Below are 25,733 nucleotides of genomic sequence, written 5' to 3'. Positions count from 1 at the left end.
CAGCTCTGGAAGACTTTGTACAGGATGGGAGCTAATATCTTTTGAACATCGAGTGTGTGTGCTAGGCATCTCACAGATGTCATCTTGTTGAATTCCCCTACAAAAGCCAGCTGAAGTGGGCATGATTAGCACCTTTTTCTAGAAGACACTGAGGGTCAGAGACGGGAGATGTCTTGCCCAAGGTCCTATAGACTAGGAGTGGTGAAGCTGAGAATGGAACACAGGCAACCTGACATCAAAGCTTGTGTACTTTGAACTAAGCCAATATGCAGGAGTATAGACTCTGCACATACAGGAGAGTGATATACATAGGTCCACTTCTTTACAAGTTATTGAACTTGTGGACTGACTTCCTTTAGCCATAGCCTATGGTCTACATAGCTGTTAACCCTAATTAGACATGTTTCTGAAATGTCAGTTTTAATTTAACATATGATAACTCCGTTATGAAATCTCAAACTGAACAGAATAGCTATTGTATGAGCCTCAAGTACCAACTGACTATAGGTTATTAAAAACATATTGATTGAAGCTGAGGGCACTATGTAATAGAGACATATCTCATTACACAACAATTAACCCTCCAATAGGTTTCCAACAATCAGATGGTATTTATTTAATGGACAATAACTGCTTTATGAAATACAAATTGAATACATACACAGGAAGCTTCATTTACAAAACTTCCATTTTTAAGTGGAATCGAGGCCAAGGCTTGACCAAAAGTCTGATACTTCTCATTGCCACAGAAAAAATAAATAAATCTACAGGCTGCTGGAAAGCCTGCTCTGAAGTGTCACATGAGGTTTCCCAAACCCAGCTCTGAGCTCCCAGTGAGGGCAGCAGGGGCAGGGGAAGGGGGGTTTTTACAGAGGGGCTAGGGAGTGCATTTCCTTCCCTGCGATCACATTCCCCCAGCTGCCACATGAACGTTCTAGATTAGGGACTGATGGTAGAATGGAAAATTAGAGCCCAAATTTAACATGGTGCCATGAGCTGATATATTTTCTCACACACACACACACACACACACACACACACACACACACACACACACACACACACACACCTCCTTCATAATTCGACTTTTGGAAGCACTTACTGAAAACACATGGGAGTCTGAGACCAGACGTTGCCAAATGTGAGTTGCAGCCTAGCTCCCACAACCTCCTATGGGCTCTTGGTCAAATCTCTCAGCCTCTTTGAGCTTCAGTTCCCTCCTTATCCGGAAAATGGGCAAGATGACCCCCCTTTTATAGAGTTACTGGAAAGGTTATATGAGAGTCTGTATATAAAGCATTTAGTACAGAATCCAGCACAGACAGAGTCAGCACTCGGTAAGCGGCAGCAAACACAACCATCGAATAGTATCAATTAATGATTAGTTGGTTATTATTTTCAGCAGCATCAATGTTATTGCATCATTTTTGGATAAAAAGGGGCTGGGGAGCGAATATACGGATCTGTCCTAAATTATAGCCTAATGCCAATAGAGATGTTATCATCTTAGACCGTTTTCATGACCTTTTATTTTATATATATATTTTTTTTCAGAGAATTTTTGTAAGAGTTTATTTAAGCAGAACTGATGCTATATGTTGGGGAGCAAGATCTCAAATGCTCTCCATTTCCATGACCCTTTAAAATCTGGTTCCCTTAACGCTTGACCTCCTCAGGCAGACTCAATGCTGAAAGGTACCGCAAGGGAATGTCTGATTCAGGTCTCCACCTCAGGCCACTGAGGCGTCATGTGACCCACTTTTCAGGGAAGGAGAGTAAGACTCAAGGAGGGAAAGTGACTTGCCCAGCTAGTACATGACAGACAGGGGAGCAGAGCTAAGGTTTTCTGTGCCTCCATTTATCACTCCCTGGTCTTCTAAAAATTCTACCTTTCATCCTACAAAGAAACACGGGGCACAGTCAAAGATTCTAATTGTATATTTTATATATGCATGTTGATCCATGTGTAATGTATGAATATATATACCCATACACATATGTACACATTCATATATAATATTTCTATGAAAGTGTTTGCCAATTTCAAGTCCTGAGCTCATGGAGACCAAACCAGTATCTCTATCCCAGAGGAGGTTCTGGCAAAAGAAGTTTCCAGATTTGTTAACGATAAATTAAAGCTAAACATTCATTCACTTAAAATGTTTTATTACTTGTTAATTTCTATTAGTCATCATTCATCTATTCCCCGACCCCCAAATTTATAATGTGCCTATATGGGCCTGTCACTGTGCTAGGTGGTGGGGATCCCCATTAAACAAGAGCAAGGACAAAAAACACAGCAACATCTCCAAGTTTCACTTGCTTTCCAAGTTTCCTTTCTTGGCAGGAGAGAGAAGGGGGAATCAACACTGCACAGACCACACTCACCTTTCAAAGGAGTGGCCATCGATGGGCGGGAACCACTCCAGCGTCACTGAGTCAGTTGTGTGGCCCACAATCTGGGGGGCCAGGGCGACAGGCGCCGGCTTCCTGGAGGGCTGCCAGCTCTGGTACACCAAGTCCAGGTAACAGTGCATTCTAGCCACTTGATTGGGCGTGAAGGAGTCAGTGCAGTCGTCATCTGCAAGCCGGCAGAGGGAGAGATAAGAACCTGGCTGCATGGGCGGACATGCGAGAGAATTATGACGTCTCCTGGCGGCTGGAGGGCCAGCAGCCCAGCCCTTGCCAACTCAGAGCTGGCCTCTTCCAGTGCTCAAGAGTTAATGGTCTGTGAACAAATTAGTGTAGTCATCACTTCTGGAGACAGGTGAGAGGGAACAGGAAGAACGGGAGGGTGGGCAGAACGAAAAAAGTACATCTATGGCTGGAGAGGGAACAGCCCAGAGGTCATGGCTAAGGACAAGGGCAAGATAAGCGGCTTTCCATGAGCCCCAAATCCACTGGTCAGTAAGTCACACATTCCCTTATCTGCTCCCTCCCTCACCACTCATTCACTCTCTCATTCATTCATTCAGTTACTCATTCACTTTTTTTTGTTCCTTTATGCATACACTTGTCCATTCATTCCTTCCCCCTCATTCATCCACTCATTCATTAATTCTACTAGGTACCGATGCAGTGATATTGTCCTTCAAACAAACCTTCTGAGCTTCTATTACATATCCTCTGCTCTGTGCCAAGGGCCAAGGTGCCAAGGTGACACTTAAAACATTCCTGCCCTTGAGTAGCTACCAGTCTAGATAAAATGTGTAGGTCGGTTTATTGTATGAGTCAAGGTTGTCATGAGGCTGTTACCGTTTGCCATGCCGACCACTGATGAACAGAAGGAGACAGCATGTTGGGGAAGGAGAAGGAACAAGAGAGATTTCTGAAGGAAGTACTTGAGGACAACCAGACAGCATGGCTAAGACTGCGAAAGAAAGTTGAGGGACTGCAGGAGACGGAACTCCAGGACCACAGAGGCAGGGGTCCCATGCCGTGAGCACAGGCCTGAGCGTCAGGCGGAGCCAGCAACAATCCAGGCTCGGTCTCCATGCTGGGAACACGAGGGTAACTGCAACCTTCGCAGAGCATTGACGCTGGGACGTCTGTCGTGTGCTCAGTCTGAGCCAGGCAACGGGCACTGTGCTTTGGGCATTTAACTTTCCCACTGGTTTTGGAACAAAGACTATGGGTTTCTCCATTTTACAGAGGAGGCAACTGAGGCTGAGAGAGGTCAAGCAACTTTTTTAAGGTCACAGAACGAGAGACAAACCTGAGATCCAAACCCAGGCAGTCTTGACTCCAAGGCTAGGCTTCTACTGTGTTTCCCCGAAAATAAGACCTAACCGGAAAATAAGCCCTAACATGATTTTTCAGGAGGGCATCCCCTGAACGTAAGCACTAACGCGTCTTTTGGAGTGAACCTTAATATACAATCATCAATATGAGAAATATGATGATCGTTATGAGAACTTCTTTCTGAACATACATGAGACTGTGTGTGGGTAAAGCATCCTGCAGGTGCTTGATAAATAGGAGCTGAACCTGAGTCTGAGGGGGCTGGGCTACAATCTCTTAAATGTCTTTAGATGGAATGACCTTCAATCCTATTCTCTCTTTTCTAAGATGCGGACTAAAGGCGGTGACCCAAGACTCAGCCCCCAAGGAAGAAGCTTGCATCCCATCTCTTCCTTCGACAGCTTTCTTCAGCTGCCCCAGGGACAGGGCAAGGCACTGTTTTGGCTTGCTTTCCAAAAACACCACTTCCCGGAGGTGTCCGTCTGCTCAGGGTTTCTGCAGCTGGGCCCCAGACGGAGGAGCACGGGCCTCGCCAGATCTTAAAATAAACCCACCACTGGGAATCCTACAGCATAAACTCACTTCCCCTTATCAAACAAACAGAAAATACATTTGGGCAGGTGCTGGGCAGTTGGACGTGACCTTGAGAATCCAGCTTGGGGAAGGGACAGGGACGCAAGGAGGTTATACACAGAAGCTGCCTTAGGCACTTTGACAGTCTCCTTTCCACTGCCCTGGGGAAGTCTTTCCTACATCTGAAGGAAGCAAAAGGGCCTGATGTCTGTTAGCAAGCTCTGTAAAAGAATGACTCGCATGAATCTCTCTCAAGCCCCAATGTTGCCTTGGATACCAAACATTCTATGACTCCCGACTGCCTGCAGAATAGAGTACAAATGTCTTGGTCTGAGAAGAGCCAGGTCATCGGGTAAATTTTTCTTTTTACTATGAACTTTGCCCTTCATCCTGGGAACCTTGGAAAAGCCACTGAACAGGCCAGAGTCAGGAGAAGAACATGATGGCTACGAAACATAGTTATATAGTTAGATTAGTGCATGAAGGACCTGGAGTCAAATGGGCAAGTGATTTCATGCCCGCAGTTCCCCATCTGACGCTAAGGGTGCTTATCTCAGAACACAGCTGAGGGAGAAGAGGAGTGGAGTACCAGGAACCATGATAAATGCTCAGTAAATGTTCACTGCCACATGACGGGGATGGCACGTGTGTGTGTGTGTGTGTGTGTGTGTGTGTGCGCGCAAGTGTTGGAAAACGGGAAGCCAGAAAAACACAGAATAGAAAATATTCATTCTGTTCGATATACGAATATCACATTTGGGAATTCAATAGATATGTATTCATGAACAAATATGGGGAAAGATATGTACAGGGATTTCTGAAGCATCATTTATAATAGTAAAAATATTAGAAATGATACATCTCTCTATTAATAAGGGAATGGCTGTGTTCGTGAGGCACAGGCATAGAACAGAATACTGATCACTCATTGCCAAATAAAGAAAGTAACTTTAGAACTCAGGACCCTCCTGTATAAATTAGTTATTTAAATCAATCCCACTACAGAGAGTTATTATGAGGATTCAATAAACTGGAGCACACAAAGCATTTATCAAGATGAATGGAGAGGAAAAACAGCGTATGTTTTCTTCTGAACCCTCTGATTTGTTTCTTGTTTTCCCCCAAAGAAGCGTATTTTCCTTTTATAACTTAAAAATTAGCCATTCCCATGTTTGTCAATAAAAAAAGAATTTAAAACATGGGTAAGTGATAGAACTTAGCAGGGAAACAGAAATGCATCTGAGTTTTAACGCTGAAGTCAGAAAATGAAGTCTGTCCCATTGTGCATTGCTGGGAGACCCACTGCTATCAGAGTGGGTGGGAACCAAAGGGTTTCCATTTATCACGAACGCTCTGCCTGAGTTAGAGAGTATCTGCAGTCAGCCCCTCTTGGCTTGCAGTCACCACACGCTTCCCCTCCTGATGACTGTGGCCTCTCGATCCTGCTCTCCAGGGCTGGCTGGCCCACTTTGTTCTTCTGTCTCCATTGTCCCCTAGCAGAAAGAACTTTGGGGATGTCAGCATGTTGGGATTGGGCACCAGTCCCCACCCCCATGCTGTTGCTGTCCTGCCTGAGTTTGCGAAGGGAACTTTGTCCTTCAGAGACTATCTCCCTCTGGGGCTGGGAGGCCACAGAGCCTGGAGGGGAAGGGCATGCACAGGGTGCTTCCGTTCCCTGTGGAACCACAGGCAAACTGCGGACTCCCAACAGCCTCACTTTCACCCAGGGTGAAATAGGGAATCACCGTGTTACCTGCCTCCGAAAGCTGGTGGGAGCATTTAGCAAGCAAACCCGTATCTGGTGCACGGATAACTGAGTTGCTCTTTGTCAAAGTCCCTGCCTTTTTGTTGTTTTAAAAAAGAATGATAATGACAATAGTAATAATCAGAGATGATGAAAGTTATAGATATTCATTGTGATATTCATTCACTTTTAATATAGCAAAAAAGGTTGCAAATAAATAAATATCACCCTAAACTCATTACCTAGAGAAAATAAATTAATATTTAGTATACAGGTATGTGTATGTGTATATGGATATGCGTATGTATAATTCTCATCACACACACACACACACACACACACACACATTCCCGTCTTACACTAGACATAAGATTCTGTGACTATTTTCACATTAAATAGCTAACAAATGATCCTACTAATTGTCACCGATTGAGATCTAATGATATTACCAAGGACAGTTCTGAGCCCTTCACCTGTATGATGACACCTACTATCACACAGGTAAGTGTGATTATTCTCCATGGTATCGATGAAGTAACTGAGGCTCAGAGAAAAGTAAATTGCTTGGCTCAAAGGCATGGAGGGCTCAAGCCCCAAACTTCATGCCCTGACCCACTGTGTCCCTCTACTTCTCTGTCTCCACCCCTCCAGCATCGTCCACGTCTTCTGCAGTGACCACATAATGTTGTAGCCTACAGACGCCTTATTTCAGCAATCCATTCTCTTTGGACTTGGAAGCAGCTGCTAATTTTTCACACATAGAAGCATTTTTCTTCTATGCCTGGCAGGTAGTAAACGCCTAATTAATATTTGGAGAATAAACTTTAGTAAGAACATTCGCATGGCTAAATCTTTAAATGCATTAACTGACTTATTTCCTTAGGAGACAGTCCTTAGAAAGAGGACTGCTGGGTCAAAGCGTATGTACGTATTAAGAGGCCCTGACACTCAGGAATTTGGTAGCAAGACATCTGCTCCCATAGGCTGGAGAAGGCCTGGTTACCACACTCAAAAAGGCCCTGACTCTTGGTACCTCCCCACCCCCACCCGGTGGCCTATTATCTTCAGGAAGTGGAGTCCAGGCTGTTGCCTTTTTATCTACCAGGGCTTATCCAGCAGCTCAACGTGACCTATTGTTCAACAAGACTTGCGCCCATCACCTCCCTGTTGCCTGCTTGGTAGCACTTGGGACCCTCTTAACTTCCCCTCGTTTCAGAAGGGGAGCCAAATAATTATTGGTTAATAACACAGGCTGTGCAGTAAGAAAGGTTTGTCTTGGTTTTGCCGTGTGACCCTGGGCAAGCCACTGAAACTCCCTAAATCACACTTTCTGCATCTGTAAAATGGGCGCAATAATAATAGCCGTTACCTCCCTGGGTTATTTTGAGGATTCTCTGAGACAAACCTCTGAAGCATTTCACACAGTGTCTGGCATCTTATAGGCACTCAGCAATTATTATAGACCAGCACCGACCAATACGGTAGCCACCAGCCACGTGTGGTTGTTTCCATTTAAATTCATTAAAATCACTTAAGACTAACAATGCAGTTCCTCAGTCTCACTAGCCCTATTGCAAGTGCTCCATGGCTTGCGTCCTGGGCAGCAAACACAGAACATGTCTATCTTTGCAGAAAGTTCTATGGGACAGCATTGCACTAGATTCTCTACCCAACCAGTGACCAGGCCTGAGGAAGAAACACCCAGGAAGGAAGGGACTGGAAGCGGCTGACCTGGTAACGTTTCCGCCCTCTTGCCTTGACTCTACAGCCCCTGTGCATCGCTCTCCCCAGCCCTGAGAATCCGGCCCTGTTCTGTATTTTGAATTTCATCCAGCTGCTTTTGTCACCTCATCTATCAGAGATCCTAAGGAAAACAAACATTTCAAAGCTCGTGGTCGCCTTGAATATGCTTTTGCGGGTGTAAGTTTGTTATCGTAGCTCAGTGAATTAGTTCTGCTGTTAATGGGTCACTGAGCTGAGGGGTTCCTTTAAAAAAACAACAGTAAATCAATCACCCTTTAGATCTGTACAAAGGGGAACAAAAAACAAAACAAAAAAAAGATTTAGTTTATGGGGGTCTGGTAGCTAGTGGCTGCTCCTAGGCCCTTAAGAGGCCGGCAAACTTCCAAACTCATGTTATTGTTTATTTTCCATGTGCGTCGAGCTGGCCAAGGAAAGGTGCTACAGAAATGGAACGTAAGCAGGACTATGTGAGGGGACAGGGCACCGGATGTGGGATGTCGGCTTGGCTGGGAATGGGAGCCCAGTGGGAATCTGCTTTTGAGGAAATACCCAGCCCTTGGGTCTTTTTAAGAGACCTAAACCTAAAGACTCTTGGTTATTGACACTTCAAGGGACCTTAGGTTTGCACTGTATGAACCCGAGGCCCCCAGAGGTCATCAGCCCAAATGGGAAAGCAGGAAGGTCCAGTGGGGATCATCGAATTCATAGGGTTTTCATAGAAAAATCCTCTCCCCACACATAATCTGAAGCAAAACCCCAACAGAAATGAAAAACAGTTGGAAGGGGGGTATCCCTGGTTCAAGCAGAGATGGGGGCCCACTCAGGGCAGCCCCCCGGGGCATCTCTGTGGAGCCGAGTGTGAAAACCACCCAGGTTGCGCCATTTCCCACTCACCCATCATCCACTTCCCTTTTGAAGAGTGGCGCGATTATAGAACAGAAAAAATGCTTGGAGTCAGATATGTGCCCTGGGGCAAATAACATCAGTAGTCCTCAGTATTGTCATCTGTATAATGGGAACAGTTCCTACTCCATTGGTTTTCGGTGAGAATGAAATGAGATGGTGTGTATCAAAGTCCTTTATGGCCAATAAACTTTTAGATAAGTAGAAATACGATTATGGATAAGAATAATTTTATAGACCTGTTATAAGAGTACTTACTCCTTTTTGTCCCTCCAGGACTCTCTCCCTCTCTTTCTTCCTAACAAATATTTACTAAGCCTGAAGTCCCTGTTCGAGGTGCTAGGAATACAGTGATGTATTAAAGGCAATCTCTGCCTCCATAGAACTCACTTGTTCTGGAGGGAAAACTGACACCGAAACTGAATATTATAATAGAATTTGTGCTGGGTTACCAGATGCAGCTTCGCAGATCTCACACAAGGACTCTTGGCTGAAGGGGTCAGTGGTGAGGGCTGTGGACTGCCCTGAGAGAGGGGGTATCTTGTTCTAATTTGCCAAAGATGAGGGCTAGAAGTGGCCTTGATAGATGCTAAAAGGAAATGTAAGGCATCCTAGAACCCAAAGAATGAGTCCTTAATACTGTTACTGATGGAATTTAAAAAGGTTTTGATAGGATATATGCAGTTATAGGAAAAGGATGTATTGATCTCATGTAATAATTTTGTATTTGTAAAACCAAAAGCATTCTTTGTTGTTGTTTTTTTTTTTTTTGTTTGGTTTTCATTTTTGTAGAGAAACAGTAGAGGAGGGTGTGAGAGTTTTATGTTTAAAAAAAAGTTTGATCCACCCCTGGCAGAGAAAAATACAGATGGACAAGTAGGAGAAACCTAGGAGATACAGTTCAAAGAGTCCATTTTCTTGAGAAAAGAGAAGGGACACTGTAGTGTGAAAGGCCTTAGGTGACCTAGTGGCAGAGGCAGGCCTTCTACTCCAGTTTCCTGACTTTTGGTCCTGGTCTGCTTCCCATCGTGGGTCTTCCTGAGGTGATTTCAGAGGCAACATCTTTCTCGTCCCCTAAGGGTGTCACGGAAGGAATATTACCCCTATTGTGTGGGGTGAGGAATTGTTAGTAGGAAGAAGAATGCTTAGCAAAGGTAAGCAGCTTGCTCAGAGCTCCTCTGAGCCCGCCTGAGGCCCAGGCCGACACCCAGCCCCCAGCACCCCTGCAGAGAGTAAGGTCCTACCTGCGTAGCTCATGAAGTTGTTGTAAGGAGTGTTGAAGAAGCTATGAAAGCCACAGGTGTCGTTTCCTGGGCCTGGGTCCCCGCAGAACTTGTGTTTTGGGGCTGGGTTGGTGTCACTGCAGAGGTCTCCAGTCTCAAAGGAGGGCTCGGTTTCCATGCAGGGGTCACTGCAAGACTGGATTTCCGAGATGCCTCGGAAGATGTGATAGAGGCCCAGGCTGTGCCCGATCTCATGGATCATGGTGTGGGTGTGCCCAGGAATGCCGTAAAAAGATGGGTTCAAGACAATGCCACCTGCAAGGGAAAAACCAGAGCATTAGGCAAGCTGGACACTTGGCTTCCTGGTACAGGAATCTCTTAATCAAGGGGGTGCTGTCCAAAGTAACCACAGGCTTCTCCACCCTATGACTCCACGGCCCCGGGAGCTGTTATGACTTGTAATATGAATCACTGATGGCATAGCAAGGAGTCTCAAAAGTCATTTTATGCAATGCCTTCATTTTTCAGATGAAAACACCAATGCCTAAAGAAGGGAGACAACTTACCCAACGTGATTTCAAACTACTTAAAAGAGGTGGCATGATTATAACCTAAGGACTTTGATTTCTGGGCTAGTCAACATCTCTGCGGCAACTTCTTCCTCAGAAAGTCACACCCTGGCTTAGAAACATTCTACTTGCTTTGGTTGAAATGAAGCCCCTCACGGTTCGCACACGTTGTTTCCAGTTCTCATTTTGCCTTCACTAACCTGTGACGTTGAGCAAGCCGATTACCACCTCTAGAGATTTCATCATCTCTAGAGTCTAGGAGAGTGAGACACTCATGAAAGCCGGCAGCACGTTACACTCACCATTATAACAGGGAGCGTAACAGTCAACATTTCTTGGGCACTTATTACATCTCTTCAGGCCTGTGCTGAGGGTTTCTTGTGTATAATCACACTTAATCATTCACAACCCAACGAGACAGGTACTGATTTACACAGAGGTGAAGTAACTGGCCTATGATCAAGAGTTAGTCAGTGTGGAGCTGAAAGCTGGACCAAGATCCTTAGGTTCCAGAGCCAGGGCTCTTAATCTAGCTCTGCTGTAATGCCTTTCACAGGGCCTGGAACACGGCGTCTCAGGAAATGTGTGTTAAATGTTTGCTGAATGCTGACCCAACAAAATAAGTTTTACCAGGTCTAGTCACATGTAAGGAGCTAGCATAACACCTTACTTACTGTCTAATCACTCGCTACCCCAAGTGTTGCTCAAGAACTAGCAGCATGAGCATCCCTTGGAAGGTGATTAGAAATGCAGAATCTCAGGTCCCATTCAAGACCTACAGAAGCAGAATCTGAATTTTAACGAAAGCCCCAGATGACCTGTCTGTATGTTCTAGTTTGAGAAGCAACGGTCTACACCGCATGCCTTAGAAGACTAAGCATTGCTTAGCTTGGGGACATGGAATGGATCTCAGGAGAATCAATGCATAGCATTGTTCCATGTTCATTTTAGGCATTGGAGAAATACGTACAGGCTAGCAGAGAGATATTTAAACTTTAAAATCTAAGTGTGTCTAAGGGAAAGTTAAAATTCAGGACTGAGCTCCCTGTAAGTTAGTAGCTTTAAGTGCAGTTTTATAAAAGAATGGTAAGGAGGCAGAGCCTTGTTGATTTGTCCTGGCAAGCCTGGAGTGGGCAAGGGGGCGGGGGGTTATCTCGGACTGAACTGCTGGGAGGGTAAGCTCGCTCAGTCACGGGGCGTACAGAATCTACTAATTCTGAACTGCTCAGAGCCTTCTAGCACAAAGATGAAGATGTATGAGAAGGGGTGTGTGTGTGTGTGTGTGTGTGTGTGTGTGTGTGTGTGTGTGTGTGTGTGTGTGTGTGTGTGTGTAGGCAGGCAGAGGCGGGGCAGAAGAGAAATTGAGACAGGAAATCTCTCCCCATTATTTTCTGTCAATCATAATATGAAATATAATCTCCTTCCCACCCAAGACTTTTTCCAGGGATCATAGTGCAACAGCAGAAGAAGTGTAATTATATATAGCTCTAATAAATTGGGTTTGATTGGGGCTACTGCAGAGAAACTGTTTATGATCAATATCTCAGAGTGGGGAGGCGGTAGCCTGGAGGCCAGCTGGAGTTAGCCTGACATAGGTTGCAATCCTCCATCTGCTTCACGTTGGCTGTGTGATCTTGGGAAAGTGACTCTGCATCTCTGGTGAGCTCTCAAATGGATGCCTGTGATGCTCTACCTTCATGAAGCTTTGACACTGAAGTAATGTGGGGGGACCCCACAAGTATTTCCAGGGATACTGACAGGATTGCAGACTTAATGTCCAGGCCGGTTCTGTTTGTTTCACCTCAGTCCCTCCCAACTCATCCCTTCTCACAGAGCGACAGCACAGAGCCCTGAGTCCTGTTTCATTGCTTCTCTTAAAAGGTGAAATAGCTTGAGCCTGACATCATCCTGAAATACTATAACATGCCATGGATTTATAGCCTTCTGTATTCCTGGTCCTGAGCCAGTCTCTGAAATTCATGGAATTATCAGGAGTATTTTTCTATAACTTTAGAAGCCTGCTGTTCAACTCCTCTAAGACTCTGATCATGGCCTTTTTGGTTGCTTTGCCAATAGTACAAAATTTCAGCACTGGAGAAGAGTCCGTGAAGGCCGGCCTAGTCGAACCTGTTCACTTAAAATCTGAGGAAACTGAGACCTGGGGAAGGAAAGAGACTTGTCTAGGGCCCTACTAACTAAACTCACAGCTGAGAAAAACCATGGGTTTTGGCTCTGGATCAGCAGGATTCCCATAGGTAATCCTAGGCACGTGATACAAGCTGATCGTGTTCAAGTTTGCTGAAGTAGCACACTCTTTCTGCCAAACCCCTGTCTGTCTGTGTCTGTCTGTCTACCTGTCCATCATCAATCTCAGGATTCCTCAACCTCCACATTATTGACATTTTGGACTAGATAAGTCTTTCTTGTGGATATTGCAGGAGATTTAGCAGCATCACTGGTCTCCACCCACTAGATGCCAGTAGCATCCCCCAATTTGTAACAAAAAAATATCTCTACACATTGTCAAATGTCTCCTAGGAGATAAAATCCCCCCAGGTGAGAAGCACTACATATTTATCTTTATATTTATCTCTCCACACACACACACACACATTGGTTTCCTTCTCTTAAAAACAATTGAGAAATGAGAGCAGTGTAAGAGAACTAAGTCTGGAGTTTGATTCAGCACAACTTCATCATCTGAAATTGCAAAGCTCCTCATCTCCAAGATAGGGCAGGTTTAGAGCAGCGATTGGACTCCGGGCCCATCGCTGGGGGACCAGGGGACCGGACGAAACGTCCAGCACTGTCACTGCTGAGCCCTAACGTTCTCAGATGAAGATGCTCACTGAATCACCGCCGTTCATTGGTGTAAATAATGGCAACACCCCATCGCAGGGGAAATATTTAAATAGACGACAGCACCGTCACTCAATGGACGACTATGTGGCCATTGCAAATCTCGTCTTTAGAGAGGTGGAAATAAACCAGAAAGACAGGCTTTTCTCTTGTGATGTCAAGTGAACACCAAATTGGATGGGAAGCAATTATGAAGACTGCTGCAACATGGAAACCTGTAGATCGCCTAATATTAAGTAAAGAAAAGAACACAAACTTGCATCGATGCAATGATTTCAAATATGCACAAGTTAAAAAAATGCATGTCTACATGGCGAGAGCATGGAAAAATAAAAATTGAACCACTACAATGTCTGCTTGCAGGGCCTGGTTCAGAAACCACTGTCATTTCTGACCTTGGTGCTTGCCTTGTATAAATGTATGTCTGGTTTATGGATATGCATAATTTGAATGTACGAAGAGTTCCTGGTGTTGTCGGTGGGTAGAACATGGCGGAACAAGGAGCTCTTACAAATTCACTTTCTCTTGCCTCTTTGGTGCCTTTCAAGCCAATCCATGATTGACGATGCTAGCACAACGTGGTTATCAGGCTGAGAAAATATTTGTATCACCAAAGGGGCGGGGAATAAGGAGAAAGCAACCAATGGGCAGAGGCGGAAACTTGAATTCAAAATGTGTCTCTGCCGCTGACTTGTGCGTGATCTTGGATAAGCCCCAGTCCCTCTATGAAGCTCAGTTTCCCCACTGGTAAAACTGGGGTAATAATACTGTGTTCTTTTCTTCAGAGCATTGTTTGGTGAAATGAGATAAGGAATGCTGAAGAGTTTTAGACATTAAAAAGCGATAAATAGATTGTTCACCATCCCCACTATCACCAACCACCACCATCATGCTTGGTCACCATCTTCATCATCGATACTAAATTCATTCCTGTACTAACCCAGTTGCTTCCTGAAGAAGTTTCTGGTTCTCACCTAAGTGCATGAGGGCCTCCTTGTCCCACGGCCAAGTGGCTACTCCCGCCAATTCCTCCTCTGAGGAGTTTGCAAAGAAGATATTGAGGTGTGTTGATCCATCCAGTCTAAGAATGTTCTTCAGTTCATTAACATCCAAGTATGCTCTGTAATAGAAAAAGAACCTTGGCTGTCATCACCATCCAAAAAACTTACGATTCACATAACAGGTACTGCTAATTAAGTGAGAGCTACTATGTGCCAGGCACTTTCCTAAGCACTTTATAAACACCACCTCGTTGACTTCCCCCAGTAATATTATACGGTAAGTGATATGATCCCATTTTACAGATAAGAAAATGGCATTCTTATGGGTTTAAGAGGCTTGATAAGGTTACTCAGCTTATAAATAGCAGAGTTCAGTTCAGAACCTAGATTTATCTAAAGTCAACATCTGTGCCCCTAAGGACTCTGCTGTCTTGACTGATGACAAAGCCACATAATGTGGGTACACATCAAGAACACAAACCATGGAAAAGACTCCATGTTTTCTCATCTTGGCTTTTTTCCTTCTTTGCTTATTCACTATGGACCTCAGACCATTTATTTGGACAATACAGAGCTGCACTAGGAGGCCTCCTTTGCATCTCTACAGTAACCTTGCAAGGAGGTGTTATTACTCTGTTTTCAAAATAAGCAAACACGTGGCCCAATGTTATTATACAGGTTGTCCAAAGTTGCAGAACTGGGTTTCAAGGCCAAATCTGTCTAGCTTGGAAACCTATCGTCTTTTCACTGGGGCGTCATGCTGCCTCCCACAGTATATGCTTCTGCATTCTGTAAGCCTCTATTTCTTTTTCTGTAAAACATAAGAGAGAGGGATATTGTATTTGAGGTAGCTACCACTGTAGTCTTGACATATAAGTGAATTAACTCCTCATGCGACAATTGTCAACTCTTTAATACATGGAACAAACACATGTGGAAGAGAGAAAGAGATGGCCTTTGGACAGAGACTGGCATATCCTAGGTGCTTAATAAATAAGAGTTCTTCCCTTGCAGAGTAAGACTCTGTCATCAGAACAGAAACACTACAGTTTGCATCAGTCACAGGCATACTATTCAATGGCTCTCAGTAGAGAGAGGCAGCTGGCTCCACCCTCATGTTTCTTTCAGCTCCCATTTTATATCTGTCATCGTTATCTTTGAGATCTTGTGAGTAACTGATAATCATTTCTTGAGGAAGGTTGGAAACAAATCAATGAATAAATGGATAAAAACATACATAAATAAGCAAGCATGCAGCTTGATGTAGTAGGTGTGATAAAGTCTATGAATAATGGTATTTAATGTTTGTCGGGCCTTTCCATGTGGCCTGACTTTACATGGATTATCTCTTTGAATCTTTTTAATAACACTAAGGTAGGGAGTATTACTATCCCCATTTTCCAGATGAGAAAACAGAGGCTTCTGTTTCATACCTTGTGAAGGTCATACAGCCAGTTGAAAGTATTTTCCTTTTGTATAATGTTGTCTCTCTACAAGGGGTTGGCACAGAGCCTGGCATGTAGAGCACATAATAACAGTTCCCCTCTCCTTCCCTCCTGGAGTGAGAGAAGGGACTCCCCACAAGAGAAAGAGTAACGTCCAAGCTCCTCAGCATGGCCTGCAATACCCTGCCTCCCCTTTCAGCCTCATATCTCTCTGTTTCCTCTCTTGAATATCCCGCAGTGCACTGGAAGCTTCCACCATGATGCATTAGCCCCAGTGCCTTTACTCATGCTGTCCCCCTGTAGGACGCTGCTTCCCATTTTGTTCTCTGATGAACAAATCCAAAGTCCATTCTGGTGCCATTCCTCCAGGCAGACTTCCCTGATTTCCATCTCACCTCCACCCCCTTTACCATCTCTGTACTCATCCACATCCCGTTCGTGTGTGTGCTCTCACACCATTCCACATAATCACTTCACCTGTCTCTATCTGCCATTCCTTGTGGCTCCCTGGAGACAGGGAACTTGCCTTACTCATCTCTGTTTACCCGGTCCTCAGCATAAGGCTTGACACCCTAGGAGCAATCAGTGAACGTTGATGGAGTTGAATTTATATTGGGAATGAAAGTAAAACTAAAATAGTTACAGCCTACTCTCAGTTTCAGCACTTCCTTCCTATGAGGCCTCAGTTTCCTTATCAATACAATAGGTGCTATCAAGAGCATTTCTGTGGGTCAAAAACCTATACCTCTACTCCAACAGGAATAGGACACGTCTGAGACCCCATGTGCCCTCTTGCCCACTCAGGTCAATAGCCCCCCCCCAAAAAAAAAAGGTTAACTTGATTTGGAGACAGGAAGGGCCAGGAGAGGTGCATCTGCGTTGACCAGAACTAGGTTGTACCGAGTAATTGCGAAGAGAGCCACACAAGCTCACGTACTGACGTGAACTCTTGCTGCTGTGCCCTTCTCACCTCTAAAATCCCATCTTCAGCTTCTTAGACTGGAAGCCTCATAAGGAGTTCAAACCGGTCTGTTCTGTGATCAGAGAAGGACAGCCAACACTTATTAAGCCCTTGCTGTATGTCAGCCCCTGTGCTTGCTACACATGCTGTCCCATCTCTGTGCAGGATTTGAAGTCACATGGGAGAGTGGGTAAGAAGGCTCGTTTTCAAGCCAGAGTTTTGGGTTTGAATCCAGCTCTTCCACTTGCTGTTTGGCAACTTAACACAACTTCCCCTGCCCCTGTTTCTTCATATACAAAACAAGGGTATTTGGGATGAGCCAAGCTGGGTAGAGGATTTGGGATGTTAATAAAAGAAGTGTAAAGGGCTTAGCATAATAGCTGGCATATAGAAAACCTCAGTAAGTGTTTAGTTATTCCTATTACTTATCCCTATCTTACAGATGAAGTAACAGGGGTTCAGAGGTCACATAAATAGTGACAAGGTCAAGTGCAAATCCAGATGTGTCCAGCTCTTCCCACAGGGCCATGGTGAAAAGGGAAACGTGTGGGAGGAGAAGCTAAAAACATAGAGAAGTTGAGGCTTTCTTGTCAGCCCTTTCCATACTACGTATTATTTTCTAATTGATTAGTGCATTTCCATCAAGTGTTCTCTGAGGCAGAGAACACAAATGTTATTAGAGAAAGTCACCTCTTTGCCCCATTGCTCTAGGCTGAGAAAGCTTCATGAGAGGGAGCGAAGGGTGGGGTAAGGCCGGGGGAGCCATTTAATTGGTTGTTTATTCAGTTGTAATTGCAGAAGCAATCTTTTCAGAGGGTGGTATTCACTCTGGCCCAAGGCAGTGATGTGGGATGTTGGATCCATTCCCCTGCTTGTATGTTTGTTTGTTTGGTGTGCTTTTTTTCGATTTTTTTTTTCATACTTTGAGAAGGCTCTGTTTTCCAAAAAGGAGAAATCCATGGTAGCCATTCAGGCTTCTAGCCCCACTGGCCTCTCTTTTCTCCATCTCTTTTTGGGGGACCCACCCAAAGGAAAAGCGCTCTGTGGCTAAAAGTTTCCTTCTGCTGGCTAACGTCTTCTCACCAATTCAGAGCCAAGCCGGGTATCTCCCAAATGCATCAGGGGAAAATCTTTGGGACAGGAGTTCACATGAGTATCTACCTCCTTCCCCTGTCTCTTTAAGATACTGTTTATTCCTTTCAGCCAATGGATGGAGGAGAAATCACAGAAGGTCAAATCGAGAAGAACACTGAGTGTTTAGAGAGATTGAGGATGAAACCTGCTCAGGGACACTTGCCTTTCCATTTTGCCACTGTGGGAAGGTTGGCCCTGTGTGTATATTATAAATTGATCAAATTTATTTGTTTTTTAAAAATCATTAGCCCAGGAAAAAAATCAATCTAAATCTAAAACTCTGTGTGTTTATTCATTTATGAGCCAGTACTACCCAGAGTGGGACAGACAGACCTATGTCCAAGGGCAAATTGCTTTACCTCTCCGAATCTCAGCTCACAGGGATACCGGCAGGATTAAATGAAACCGCTCTGCACAGTCCCGGCATGCACTGCCCTCCATATCCTGCTCTCCTGTTTTCTCCTACCGGGGAAAACCTAACCTGACAGTTTGCTTCTGGGTGGCTCTCCCAGTCTCAGCTTTCAGTGTCTCCTCCCCCCAACTCAACCTTCTTCCTCCCACACCCTCCCTCTCAAGTTCGCACACTTCCCTCATCTGAGAACCTGTGGTTTTCCCCAATTATGCCCATTCCCTAAGCCTGTCCATTATTTCCCATGAATCTTCAGCCTTTTAAAATCTCACCCTCCCTGCTAAGTTCACTTACATGTGATGTACTCCAGGTGTACGCTCGGGACCACCCATACCTCTAAAACGGGATAATGATGTCCTCTTCTCAGGGATGTGAGGAGGAACAGAACTGGGTGGGACTAGAATCAGAGGCGACGCAGAGGACGTTTCTCACACAGTGCCCGGCACACAGAAAGCACTCCATCATTAGCATTGGCTATTTTTATTGCACTGTCATTATTATTACAATGATAAGGATTAGCAACACCAAACTCACCATATCACCTCCAGCTGAAAATGATTTCTCCCTCCTCAGAGCCCCCTCCCCCACTTTTGATTCTAGTGATTCTACCATCACCCTCCTCTGCGTTATCCTCACTGTGTGAGTACCTGTCTTCCCCACCAGGCTATGAGCTTCAAGCAGGTGGGGCCAAGTCTTTATCATTTATGTGTCCCCTAAAACTTTCCTTCAAGACAGAGAGCTACCACTGGTTGGCAGAGAGTGGGCACCTTTGTCTTACATTGCGTAACTTCAGATGAGTGGCCTGGGGCTCAGGGAGGTGCAGTGACTTGCCCAAGGGAACAACAACCTCAACTTCCCAGCCTGTATGGCAGTGCTTTTGCACCCATTAGTAAACTCGCCTCTTCCTTTAGGGAGACATAGTTCCCTGCATGGCAGCATGGCTTGGAGAGTCAAGTACAGGAGGGATTGCAACCCCCCATACCCCCTCAGCTGGATGCCTCGGTACAGAACCTGCATTGCCTGAATTTCTGGCCTGTTCCTACCTCCCTCTGCTGCCTGGTCTGCAGCTCAGGATTCCATCTGCTCAGTGAGCTTGTGAACTCGTTTAGTGTCTTCCAAATCATTATCTATAGAAGGCTAAACCCACAAGAGGCAGATGAATACTTAAGGTAAAAAAGTTTCCGAGTCAAATGGGTTCAGGACATGCTCTGTTAAACAAGGTTAAACACATATACTTTTTAACTGCAAGAGTTTTCAGAGCTTTTAATATACAAAATGTGAGTCGGTCAGATAGTGTATAGAGTGTTCCCAAACATATCTGACCATGGTCCCTTTCCCCACCCCACCTCTGCCTTTGCCAAAAAACCAAATAATATCATCACCAACAGAGTCTGGGAAATGTAGGGCTCAACTGGAAAGTCCCTCCTAACTTAGATCCTCTCCCCGAGCTGTCCCTCAAGAGAGGTGTGTTGGTTTCTCTTCTTCCTGCGCAGCCCGTGCACCTGGATCCTACTGGGAAGGTTGCGGCTCCCCTGGAATGTCAGTTTCAAGGGACCCAGCCCCAGAATGCCAAGGCACCCAGACTGTACCTCTCTGCCAGAAGTGCATTTCAAAGCCATGAGAGCAGTTCTGGAGGGAGATCAAAGCTCTCTCAACTCAACTGTCATTAGAATATTTTCTTTCTGCATCTCACTCGCTGGTGAGTGCCAACAACATATTTCCTAAATGCACTGGCCTGAGATGGTACAACTCTGTAATAATCTCAATGAGAGTGCTGTCAGGGCCTGTTTTATTGAAAGAGAAGCAAAAGGGAACTACATTCAAAATACAGAACAACAACAACAACCAGTCCCTTAAGTACAATCATGGGAGACTTGAGTTTTCCCAACTCTAGACGCATAATACACTGGCTCGCCCATTTTAAAGATGGCTGGTCGGAGGTATGGGTCTCAGTGAGCCCAGATCAAGACCGACCAGTCTCAGGTTTTATTCCCACTCAAAGCAAACTGACTTCCAGCTGCAGAAGTGATAGCTGAGGAGGTCTTTGAGAAGCGTCATGCCAAGGTTCTGCTCCCTGGGCCCTTGATATGGGCAGGAGGGTTATGGGAATGGTGCTAGTCCTGTGTCAATGTCCTCAATTTGAGGAGGCCCTCCCTGGCTGAGAGTAGGCCACTTCCAGGCTAGAGGCTGGCGACAATTCTTTCAAGTTAAGGGAAAAGGTAGCACAGTGCTAAAGAAAAAAGCCACACGTTCAGAGAGAGACAGACTAGGGTTCAAATCCACCCTTTCCTACCAAGGGGCACTGGGCCTTAGAGAAGTGACTCAATCTCACTGAACCTCAATTTGCTCATCTGTAATATGGGCGTTATCAAATTCAACCTAGAAAGGGGAATATAAAAATTCAAGGAAACAATATATAAGAAAGAGCTAGAAGAGTGCTGAACCCATGAAAAGGCCTTAAAATGCATAATTCTCTTTCTTAGCTTACTCACGGAGCTAGAGAAAATGAACCTTAGCTCCCAGGGCCTGTTGTGTCTCCCTTCCATCAGCAAATTCTGGTTCTTATCACTGGACCAATGTGTTTATCTTCTTCACAGGCAGATGCCCTGTTTCTACAACTCAGAGAGCAAGTCCTGTAACATTGCCTATTTCCGAATTCTGATTGCAGCCTGTCATTCCCAGAGAGGACCTCAAATCCAGGAACCACTACTCCCCTTTCAGAACACACTAGACCATTTGAAAGTGATTATCAAATGTAAAGATCAAAGCCACGCAGGACAAGTCATTAAACAAGATAAACCTCAGAATGTTTATTGCATCCATATCCTTGTTCCAAATAACAAGCTTTCTCCAAGCTGTGACCGGTTCTAAAACCTGGATTTTGTACTTTATCCCAAGGGCCCTAATGATCTGGACTTTATTCTCCTGCTTAGTTTCATTGTCAGAAGTGCTTAAATAGGCCTCTCTTGTCTGTAAGGAGAGAAAGAGTGTTTATTAAGAGTTTATTAAATTCTCGGAATCCTGGATGATTGGTTTCCAAAATAATAGCTTTTGTATAGAAGCTTGACACACAGTCTAAGAAAAATGGAACAGACCCAATCAAAGATCAATTGAAAAATCAATCATTCTTTCATTCATTTATTGAATAAATCTTTGTTTCATTACCTCTCCTTTTCCCATCTGCCCTTCCTCCCTGTCTGCCTGCCTTCATTTTCTCCTTCCTCCCTAACTCCTTTCCTCCCTTACACATGATTCATTCAGTCTTTTCCTCTTTCATTCACCAACATTTATTGAGATGCTCTCACATTCCGTGCTTGAAGCTAGAAACTGGGCATACAAATATAAAAGAGAAACAATTTTCACTATCAAAGAGCTAGCAGTTTCATGAAAGAAGTGAGACAAATGATCAGATGATCATAACATAATGTGCTAGTACTAATAAAACCTACTATTTGGGGAGTTTCCTACATACTGGCACTGTGGAAGTACTTTTTAATTATTATTTCTTTGAAGCTTTACAAAAGCTCTATGTACTAAGTATGAGTATCCCCAATTTACAGAGGAAGAAACCGGGGATCAGTGAAGTGACACCATTTTTCCAAAGTTCCTCCTCCCACTGCCAGAGGTGGGAGACGGCCCCTCGTCTGTGGGTTACTGTAGACCATCTGATGCACCATTGCCTCTTACCTTCTCTTCCAATATGTCTCATGATAGAAGGAGTACTGAATGTGATGGAAGCACAGAGTCACGACACTTCCCTAGCTGAAGGTGGGTAAGATATCATTGAAGTTTTCACATGAAGAATAAATCTTGATTGGATATTGGAACAAATACAGGAGACAGAGAAAACGGCAGAAGCTCCAGAAAGCCAAGAGGCATGAAAGAAAGGGAGAAGAGGGAGACACTGCAAGTCCTCTGGTGTGGCTGCAAAGTTGAGCACATGGCAGCCACTCCACAAGATGAGGCTGGAAGGGTCGGCAGTGGCCACACTGTCTACCAGCTCATGGAGGACGGAGTGCCCTGAAAGCTCCTAGCAGACCCTGGCAGATTTCATGGGAGAGGAAATGATCTGGTTGATGTTTCCCAAGGAGCTTTCCTTCCTTTCTGGAGGAATGTGGAAGATGGACCAGAGGAGGGAAGAAAGTGGACAAGAAGGCACTGGCAGTGGATTGCAGAAAAGGGGGTGGGTCTGAGACTATCTAAGTAGAGAGGTATTTATGCATGGGAAACAATTTGATGCTGGGGGGGGGGGTGGGAATGAGAGGAGGAGAAATGATGGGCCTGGCTTCTGACCTGGTCGCCTGGAGTATTTCTCCTTTATCAGTCTCAGATTCTATACCTCAATGCCTGACCCCCTTGTTGCTGCCCTAAACTGGAGGACGAGCAGGCGAGTTGTCTCCTTGGGGCTGTGCCCTCCGCTGAGTCACATGGACGACCGACTCTTAGGAAAATCACTGTCTGCGGCTCTTTGCGGGGTAGGATCACAGTGAGAGCAGGAGATGGGTGGCGTGAGGAACCCTGATGATGTGGATCGGGGAGGGAAGCTGCTGATTCACAGGAGGAGGTTGGGCCAGTGGAGAGGTTCTCAGACCTTTGGGTCACTTTAAGACATTGAAGTGGAAGTTGCGATTTTTAACTTGGACAAATAAATGAAGCATTTGAAGAGGACCCCCCGCCACACACACACACCACTTATGACATCCCTCATATAATAAAATAAAGGGTACCAGAGCAGTAGTCCACAGGAAAGAATACCGTCATCTCAGAAGAAAGGACACTAATTTAAAATGAATGTGCTTTACTAGGAACTACTCAGCTCCTGTTTTTCTCATTTGCCTTTCTGAAAGTGGCTTTTAGGGATAGCTGTGGCAGAAGGCAAAGTGTCAGAACACCTGGTTCTTGGCAAGCTCAGCTACGCTCACTTGGTGAATATGACTCATCCTTCAGGACTCAAACTAGAAGTGACTCTGACCCCTAAGAAGTCAAGTACCCATCCTCTGTGTTTCCTCAGCACCTTGAAGTTCTCCATGCAGCACTTACCTAACTAGCTGCTTATCTACCTACAGGAAATTCCGTGAGGGCAGAATCACACCTATCTTGTGAATGTTCATTGTTGTACTCCCAGCACCTAGAACTGTGCCTGCACGTAGTAGGGGTGCGCACACACACACACACACACGCACAATGTCGAATGATCAGTCACTTCCTAAGATCTCTGTTTGGGGTTCTACAATCTCTGCCTTGATAGTCCCAGACTCTCAGAATTTACTTATTTCCAGGGCATGAAAAAACCCTGATAAGTAAGGAAAAACAACAATTGAAGTACGATGGTGTGTGGAAAGTACCAGAACAGTCATGTGACTATCTCACGTCAATCTACTGCTTTCACGAGAGAAGCACATACAGTTCCAGGGCCCGCAGTTATCTCTTCCCACTACCTCACTTTCTTCTTGGAGGATCAAAACCACAATTGATAAATAATACAACTGACCACATTGAGTAAAATATTCACAGATCACCGACAGCCCTGTGGTTTGTGTTATACTTGAAGCACAATTAAATAAAGACAAATCACCGCTATTTCATAAGCTGTAGCAGACACAGTGTCCGAGGTACAGGCGGTGTTTCATTAGACTGTGTAGTTTGGCTACTGTGTAAGTTCGCCATGAAAACCATGTAACCGATGTGAAGACTGCTGAACAATATTATGTTTGGGAAGGATACAGCAAGAATTGCAACATCATCACCAACAGCTGTCAATATGGCAACTTCAAGATTGTAGTCTGGACTGGGGGCCTGTACGAATCACCTAACCTTCGGCAAATGACAGAATGACCTGAAGTTAGAACTGCACAGCCATTACGGTCAATCTAGACCTCTCTGGATGACCTTGACCAAGTCTAATAACTTCCCCAAATTTGGGTGTCTCCTGAGGTTAAAAGAGAGAGAGCTCTCAAAGGATCTTGTGACACAGAGTTAAAGCAGGGGAAAATGGTGCTTGCTGGAAAGCATGACACGGTATGTCAGGCTGTTACAAGTAGAATTAAATTCAAATTGATTTTTGGAAAGGGGATGCCACATGCAAGGCCTGAGGGCCCTGAATAAATAAAATAGTAGACACACAGACTGCTTGAGCTGGAGCACCATCATTAGCCTTCTGCTGGGACTGAAGTAATGAGAGCAGGATTTTTTTTTCAACTTGTCATAGAGTATCATTATTCCTTCACCGCTATTCCAATGCATCGTTTTCAATTAAGGTAGAGGGGCTGGTTAATACTTTGAAGGCAAGAACGTCTCTTATTTCCCTGGATGTCTGCACTGTCAATGTGTGGCATTATTTGTACCGTATCAATATTAAGCTCCCCATTTATTCTCTAGCCCTTGTACCCACAAACCTGTAACCAGGGTTATTCTAGTGTCTGATTTGAAAACATCTGAATAGGAAGAGATCTTGGAAATATTCTACCCAAATTGTCCCATTTTACAGATGAAGAATTTGAAGTAAAAGAAGTGACTTACTCCATGTTGGCTAAGAAGTTACTGGAACTATCTAGTCACTTCCTTCCTAATGCTTTGCCAAGCCACAGGCAAACTGTGTTTTTCTCCCATGAATCCTTATGGGAAATAGCTCTCCTGTCTGTCTTCCACCCGCTGTAAGATTTTGAGATAGTTCGTGCTTTTTGGAGTTATAGTCACCATTGCCCTCTGTGGCCATAAAAATAGTTCAGTAGCCAGAAGTCAAGCTCAAGCCTAAGGCCAACTGCAGTTGGCCGTTTGAACTTTTAAAAGGCTGCAATCACAAACATCAGAAGTTTGAAATAGAGACAACAAATCCCCTCAGCTTCCACCCTTCACCACCAGCGCACCAAAACAAACTAGAATGCGGTAAAAAAGAAAGAGAAGCAAAGAGGGAAGGAAAAAGACAGAGAAATGCCCCTCCAAAACAACAACAACAACAACAACAACAAAACGGGGGCATCAGAGCCTGTTCGACTTAAGCAAACAAACCCAAGAGCAAAACACACTGCTGTTCACACACTAGTTTTGTGTTTCCAGAAAGTAAGGGTGAAGGTTCCCTCTCAGGAGGTGGAAAATTGGCCCGCTGTGAGCTTGAAGATGCAAGCTGAGCTGTGATCAATTCAGGGAACTATGGTTTACGAAAACAAAATGTACTGGTGTCTGTCCTCTGAACGCCCCTCACACCCGCACCACTTTGTTTCCTAACCTGGAAGGGTGTCTGATCGAGAGCGCAGAGGCTGTCCTGAGTGGTGAGTGTCACCAGTGGATGAAGAAAGGCAAATGAGAGTGCTGACTATGCAAAACCCCGGATGGAAAAAACCCAACTGCCTCCCGTGGAGGCCCTCGAAAGGGCACCGAGTGCTCCCATCTGTCCAGGGAGCTAGAGATGGAAACACACATCTAGGAAAG

The 25,733-nt window shown here is 44.8% G+C and overlaps 1 protein-coding gene across 1 annotated transcript in view; it reads right to left on the bottom strand.

The window, feature by feature from the left end:
* PAPPA (pappalysin 1) overlaps nucleotides 1–25,733 on the bottom strand; it is a 234,916-nt gene that overhangs the window by 167,664 nt on the left and 41,519 nt on the right. The window contains 3 exon segments of the mRNA XM_033123868.1: nucleotides 2,389–2,581; nucleotides 9,949–10,242; nucleotides 14,330–14,475. Coding sequence (XP_032979759.1) covers nucleotides 2,389–2,581; nucleotides 9,949–10,242; nucleotides 14,330–14,475 — 633 coding nt within the window.

Source organism: Rhinolophus ferrumequinum, chromosome 12 (genome assembly GCF_004115265.2).
Source record: "Rhinolophus ferrumequinum isolate MPI-CBG mRhiFer1 chromosome 12, mRhiFer1_v1.p, whole genome shotgun sequence".
Lineage (NCBI taxonomy): Eukaryota > Metazoa > Chordata > Mammalia > Chiroptera > Rhinolophidae > Rhinolophus > Rhinolophus ferrumequinum.
Note: the sequence above shows the minus strand (reverse complement) of the source record. Positions and strands in the feature narration are given on the sequence as shown.